General features: G+C 48.0%; 1 protein-coding gene across 1 annotated transcript; it reads left to right on the top strand.

The window, feature by feature from the left end:
- Nucleotides 1-291: 291 nt before the first annotated feature.
- On the top strand, nucleotides 292-1696 carry LOC147659360 (uncharacterized; the record flags this gene model as incomplete). Its single annotated transcript, XM_086951801.1, has 1 exon — nucleotides 292-1696. A coding segment is annotated over one exon (1333 nt), but the record flags the coding sequence as incomplete, so codon positions are not given.
- Between the last annotated feature and the right edge of the window lie 5672 nt (nucleotides 1697-7368).

The raw sequence follows: 7368 nt of genomic DNA, 5'->3' as shown, positions 1-7368 counted from the left end.
TTTAACAACTTATAAGTAGCAATAATGAATTTCACTGCAGAGAATGGTGTATCTGCTCAAGACGTGTCTATGTTGCTATTGCATCGCAGCCTCTACAAGAAACTCTGCTGATGATTGACCGGAAACGTATCTATGTGATGAAATAAGAGGCTCACATTCTATGTGAAGTCGTCGAGTCAAGCTCTTTTTCTTACCCATGATAAGCCTGCTTAGTGAAAGCTTGTATGCGTGTTTATTAAAGTATGTTACTAATATATCTGAATATTTACATGTTTCGTTTTTAATTCCTAGGTCGAAAAAGTTGGCAGTTCTTGCAGATTGCCTGCAGACGGCTGAACTGACCAAGGCGGACCTGCGATTTGAGCTGGACGAGCTGGAGTTAGCTGCATTGCTTGTGCAAGAGGAAGAGAAGGAGGCTTCTGGGGCAGAGAAGAAGCAATCCTGTGGGCCTCCTCAAGCTGAGGCCAGTGGCACCGAGGATTCCAGCAGCACCTCCTCCTCTGATGAGACCGACTCCGACTCCTCATCAGGGACCGACGATGAAGAAACAGATTCATCGTCAGCGACCGAGGTCAGTTCAGAAGAGCAGGTCTCCGACAGCCAACATGTACAACCAACCTCTCCTCAAGAGACCCTTCTGGAGAAGAAGAGAGCTCCACTGGTGGAGGCTCGAGAGACCCTTCTGGAGAAAAAACGAGCTCCACTGGTGGAGACTCAGGAGACTCTTCTGGAGAAGAACCGAGCTCCACTGGTGGAGACTCAAGAGACCCTTCTGGAGAAGAACCGAGCTCCGCTGGTGGAGGCTCGAGAGACCCTTCTGGAGAAGAAGCGAGCTCCGCTGGTGGAGGCTCAAGAGATCCTTCTGGAGAAAAAGCGAGCTCCGCTGGTGGAGGCTCAAGAGATCCTTCTGGAGAAAAAGCGAGCTCCACTGGTGGAGGTCCTTGGAGAGTGTGGTGGTCAAATACTGGTGGAGGACCTTGGAGAGTGTGGTGACCAACAACTGGTGGAGGTCCTTGGAGAGTGTGGTGGCCAACAAACAGGACAGACTTTGCGTTCGCCCCCTGCCTCTGGAGACCCGGTGGAAGAGTTGGGTGAAAAGCTGTTGACTGTTATCCTTTCTAAGCCCTCTGAAGACCTGGCTAGAGAGGTGGGGCCAAGTTTGCAGGAAGCAACGTCAAGTTCTGCTCAACCATCCTGCGAAACTGATCTTGGAAAGTTAAGCTGTCCTTTGGCATCAGCTTCTGGAAGACTGGAAGGAAACCCAGCAGAGCCCCTCCAGGCAGCAGTGGTACTTTCTGAAGGCGCTGAGGTGGGTCATGCTGACGCGGATGTGGAGCCGCCACCACATGGCACTGGCATTGCGAAGCCGGACTATTCTTTCCAGTCAACAAGGATTTCTGGAAACCTGGTTGAAGAACTTGGGGAATATTTTCAGACAGCAGCTGTGCTCTCCGAGCCTGCGCTCGAGGCTGTCTCACGGGACACAGAGAGTGCACGAGATGCACCGCGAAGGGAGGTAGAGAAGTCCGCGAGGAGCGCAGGTGGGACTTGGGAGGACTGTGAACAACCTGTTACCTCTGATCGGTCAGAGCACCTGGTCACTGAGGTCATTGGAGACTTGTAGGACCATGTCACACACTTTGCCAATCACCATGACATCATTGTTTGAAGGTTCTATAAAAGGAGTCCTTTCTTCCATGTGCCCAGGCAAATAAAAAACTTCTTCTTGTAATATCCCATTCAGAAGAGGTGGAAGCCTTAGCGTCTCGGACAACACTTCATACCATTAATGCCAAGAAACACAACTGTATCGGTTTACGTCATAGGCTGAGGCAAAGTTTCTACTTGAACCCTATTTTGTTCCAAAATATCAGATGATTCAGGGTTCAGTGTGCTTACTGATCTGCACCCAAATTCAATGGTCTGAGTGTGCAAGTGTTTTGTTCTTAAGATGCCTTGGACTGAGTCGGGTTCCCCAGAGGGTAGTGAGACAATGTTTTTACCAGCCATGCTCTTCCAGGGCAGCATTTCCCTCCCCTGAACCCTCATCCATAGATGTGCCCTCACGGGGAGTTACTTTGTCAGCACACTAGTCTGTCTACAATGTCTATGATGAGAGATTCAAGGCGCATCCTGCTGTAGTCTGTCTATTATGTTTATGCCAGTTTCATTGCTCATTGGAAAGACATTCTGTTAGATAAAAACAGGGGTGGGGGAGAGAATGCTACACTGCCCTGCAATGGTCTGTCCTCCTCTGAACAGCATAGATGGAAAATCCATGCGACCCCGTGCAGGGCATTACAGGAACGAAAGCTGCACAGTGAGACACGAAGGCACAAATCATTCACACAACACACACATGCAAAGGCCTTCTCCTCTTAAACTACTATTTGATGAACACAATATAAGAAAGCATTGGACCACCCTACATGAAGTGTTACTCAACAAAGGAGAGGCTAGAGTAGGTTCACAGCCCTATCGCATATCACAGAGGGTCTGTAGGGGTCTTAGGACCACCACAAGGACTGAAGACCCACTAACCACAAGGCCCAACAAGAAGTAACCAGAGTGAATCACATCACAAACCACACATCCGTGTCCTAGAACTGACTGACCGCACACCAACCCCTCCATCCCTCAATGAAACATATAAAACCGGCATAAAAATACCAAGTGTTTATTTTACAACTCTGGGAACAAAATCGACCAAGACCCACGCCGCTGCTCCCGCCAGATCTACACGAGTCACTTACACATCTGTGTAGCAAATGAAAAAGTTCTTTGAACCCTGTATTTCTTTGTAAAGCTCCCACGGCCCGCACTATATAAAAACCTCAATAAATAAATAAATGCTCACATGGCAAATGCCAGGCACCCACAAACAGTGCAGGTGTGACTTGCATGCCACATGTGGTGGGGCAGTGGTTGTATGTGCAGTGTGTAGTTCCTTTGACTTGTCTCTTCTGTAACTGTACAATTTCTTGCCGAGGTCTGTATACACAATATTTATTGTTCTTTACTCTAAACTTAACCTCTGGTACGAAACAGATGTTATGTGGTTTAAGCCTGCCTGTTGAAGGTTTCTCCTCCGACTGTACATCTTGAGTCTGGAATGAAGGTAGCTCCTCCGACTGTACATCTTGAGTCTGGATTGAAGGTTTCTCCTCCGACTGTACATCTTGAGTCTGGATTGAAGGTTTCTCCTCCGACTGTACATCTTGAGTCTGGATTGAAGGTTTCTCCTCCAACTGTACATCTGGAGTCTGGATTGAAGGTTTCTCCTCCGACTGTTCATCTTGAGTCTGGAATGAAGGTAGCTCCTCCGACTGTACATCTTGAGTCTGGATTGAAGGTTTCTCCTCCGACTGTACATCTTGAGTCTGGATTGAAGGTTTCTCCTCCGACTGTACATCTTGAGTCTGGATTGAAGGTTTCTCCTCCGACTGTACATCTGGAGTCTGGATTGAAGGTTTCTCCTCCGACTGTTCATCTTGAGTCTGGAATGAAGGTAGCTCCTCCGACTGTACATCTTGAGTCTGGATTGAAGGTTTCTCCTCCGACTGTACATCTTGAGTCTGGATTGAAGGTTTCTCCTCCGACTGTACATCTTGAGTCTGGATTGAAGGTTTCTCCTCCGACTGTACATCTGGAGTCTGGATTGAAGGTTTCTCCTCCGACTGTTCATCTTGAGTCTGGAATGAAGGTAGCTCCTCCGACTGTACATCTTGAGTCTGGATTGAAGGTTTCTCCTCCGACTGTACATCTTGAGTCTGGATCGAAGGTTTCTCCTCCGACTGTACATCTTGAGTTTGGATTGAAGGTTTCTCCTCTGACTGTACAGCTTGATTCTGGATTGAAGCAGTACAGTCAGAGGAGAAACCATCAATCCAGACTCCAACTGTACAGTCAGAGGAGAAACCTTCAATCCAGACTCAAGTCGTACAGTCAGAGGAGAAACCTTCGATCCAGACTCCAGCTGTACAGTCAGAGGAGAAACCTTCAATCCTGACTCCAGCTGTACAGTCAGAGGAGAAACCTTCAATCCAGACTCCAGCTGTACAGTCAGAGGAGAAACCTTCAATCCAGACTCCAGTGTAACTCAGAGGAGAAACTTTCAATCCAGACTCCAGCTGTAAAGTCTGAGGAGAAACCTTTGATCCAGAGTCTAGCTGTACAGTCAGAAGAGAAACCGTGTGTGCATCATGGTACACAGGAAGACTTGAACCAACAAGGCTGTGTGTCATGTGTTACCTAGTGAGAGCAGATTTGTGAATTACCCCTAAGAGTGGATCCACTCAGCACGTTCACATGTTATGCAGAGAGAAGGTACCCACTCAGCGCGTGTATCATGTGTTCCGCCGAGAGCCTGGATTCAAGTAGGGTGTGTATTAAGTGTTACCTAGTTGGAGTGGTGCTGTGAATTACCATGGGGGGATCCACTCAGCATGTACATTGCTTGTATTACCCAGAGTGAAGGGATCCTCTTGGCATGTTCATCACATGTATTAATCAGAAGGGATCCATGCAGCGTGTGCATGGAGTGTGTTATGCACCGTGTCTGGATCCAGTCTCTCTGTGAAACACATGATGCACACGCTGAGTGGATCCTTGCTCTCTGAGTAATACATGTGATCAACATGCTGAGCTGATCCACTCAGGGCTAATTCATGAATCCGCTCCCACTAGGTAACACATGATTCACATCCTGGTTGGATCCAGTCTCTCTGGGAGTCACGTGTTACCTAATGGTAGCTGGTTCATGAATTCACCTTGAGAGTGGATCCACTCAGCATGTGCATCATATTATTACTACAAGAGAAGGGATCCACTCAGCATGTGCATCATGTGTGTCACAGAGATGCTGGATTCAACCAGGGTGTGTATCACATGTTTCCTTGTGGGAATGGATTCATAAATTACCCCTGGGAGTGGATCCACTCAGGGTGTGCATTGTGTTACTCAGAAAGCGGAATCTACTCAGCGTGTGCATCACTTGTATTACCCTGAGAGAAGGGATACACTCAGCGTGGGCATCACATGTAATACCCAGAGAGGAGAGCCACGTGTGGGCATCACTTTTTACACAGTAAGGCAGGATCCACTAAGTGTGTGTATCGTGTTCCACAGAGAGAAAGGAGACATTCAGTGTGTGAATCACCTCACCCAGAGAAGGGATCCACTCAGTGTGTCATTCATATGTTAGCCAGAGAGAATAGATCCACTCAGTGTATGCTTCACATGTTACACAGGGAGACTGGATACACTCAGGATGTGTATGACATGTTTTCAGAGGGACAGGATCTGCTCCGTGTCTGAATCCTGTCACCCAAAGAAAAGGGATCCACTCAGCGTGTGAATCACATGTAACCCCTCCACTCAGCTTGTGAATCACATGTAACCCAGAGAGAAGGGATCCACTCAGCGTGTGAATCACATGTAACCCGTCCACTCAGCGTGTGAATTACATGTAACCCAGAGAAAAGGGATCCACTAAGTGTGTGTATCGTGTTCCACAGAGAGAAAGGAGACATTCAGTGTGTGAATCACGGCACCCAGAGAAGGGATCCACTCAGTGGGTCATTCAGGTTAGCCAGAGAGAATAGATCCACTCAGTGTGTGCTTCACATGTTACACAGGGAGACTGGATACACTCAGCATGTGTATGACATGTTTCCAGAGAGACAGGATCTTCTCAGTGTCTGAATCATGTCACCCAGAGAGAAGGGATCCACTCAGCGTGTGAATCACATGTAACCCAGAGAGAAGGATTACACTCAGTGTGTGAATCACATGTAACCCAGAGAGAAGGAATCCACTCAGCGTGTGAATCACATGTAACCCAGAGAAAAGGGATCCACTCAGCGTGTGAATCACATGAAACCCAGAGAGAAGGGATCCACCCAGTGTGTGAATCACATGTTACCAACAAAGGAGGACTGGGCTGTTCCTGGGGGGGGGGGGGGTTAAGAAGGTCACTTGGGTGCAGGGGCAGTGCTCATTTGAGAACTAACCCTGGGTATCCATTGTGTTGGATATAATGGCCTCACACACCCTTGCGAGTGTCATGCTTCATCATAGGCAATGCACCTCGTTGGGTCGGCGGTGCAATTTCCAACGGGCAACACCTCAAAGAGGAGCTCTTTGGCGGAGATCTTTTTATCCAACTGCCTATGGGTGAAGTGCGGGTGTGGGGCCAGAACAGAGTAGACTGTGTAAGTGAGGGTAAAATGAGGCACGAGGTACCGGAAGACAAATTTATTCTGGTGGCCCTCTGCCACAATTAAAATAAAGATTAGTCTGTACTCGCTGGAAATTAAGTTTCCACGTACGAGACAGTACTAAGGTGTAAGAAGGGTGGTCCCGGTTGTGAGCACAGCTACGCCCATCCTAATACATCTCCGCGGCCGTCCTGCCGGTTCCTCACTATCCGGCCCCGTCGGTGAGGGGTAGGCACTAACCGAACTGACACAGGCTGATGAAGTAAGTGCTTGTCAATAGAACTCTATGGCTTGCTCCATGTATCCCGGGGCCCACGGGGACTTACATGTGTTCCAGCGCATACTTAAGCGCGTTGGCTTTAATTGTTTGTTCCGACCCTTCTCTACGGATATTACTAACATCCGCCCGATGCATTAACTCGGAGGGGCTATCGCTGGAGGCGCCATTAATGCAGTTCCCACTTCCTGCTGATGGCAGACCATTGGTTTCCTTGATGACACACAAAGCCCAAGTAACACGTTAAGAAAATATATGATGCACAGTTGGTAGTTCTAGCACGGCACGTTGATCAGGGACGACTTCGATTCAGTCCCACCTCGGTTTCGGATTATCTTACCAGTGCTTATTAGTCTGTGAAGAGGGCAGCTTGACATTCTCTGTCGGCACATTTTGTATGCATGCTGAGTGTATTTTGACAGCCTAACCTACTCCTGAGACTGCCGTACAGTACACGGGATCCCCTGAGACCGCGCACGATATGTTTACGCATGCAGTCAGGCAGGCTGCTTTCATTATATAATGAACGTCATTCAAACCCCCTTTCTGGCGCCCTCTTTGGGGCTCTCAAACTCCTTTGTACCTCTCCCTAGCCTAAGTTACAATGGCTTCTCCCCTGATGTCAGACCCGCTGGGCACTGTTGACACCTATTAACTCTGATTATTAGGTGAGTCTTTTCGTAAATTGCTCCTGTTTGATGTTCAGATATCCTGCCAGGCGTGAATGCTGCTAGCAAATGTTTTTACTGTTTTTTAGACACCCATACTTGGATTTTCCACTATGGTTTTACTCACATACTAGCTGCACCTTCACTAGTATGTCACGATGTCACTATATACTCACGGTCACTATTAGGAATGTATTTTGTCACT

This window comes from Lissotriton vulgaris, unplaced genomic scaffold, assembly GCF_964263255.1.
Source record: "Lissotriton vulgaris unplaced genomic scaffold, aLisVul1.2 SCAFFOLD_643, whole genome shotgun sequence".
In the NCBI taxonomy this organism is placed as follows: domain Eukaryota; kingdom Metazoa; phylum Chordata; class Amphibia; order Caudata; family Salamandridae; genus Lissotriton; species Lissotriton vulgaris.
Note: the sequence above shows the minus strand (reverse complement) of the source record. Positions and strands in the feature narration are given on the sequence as shown.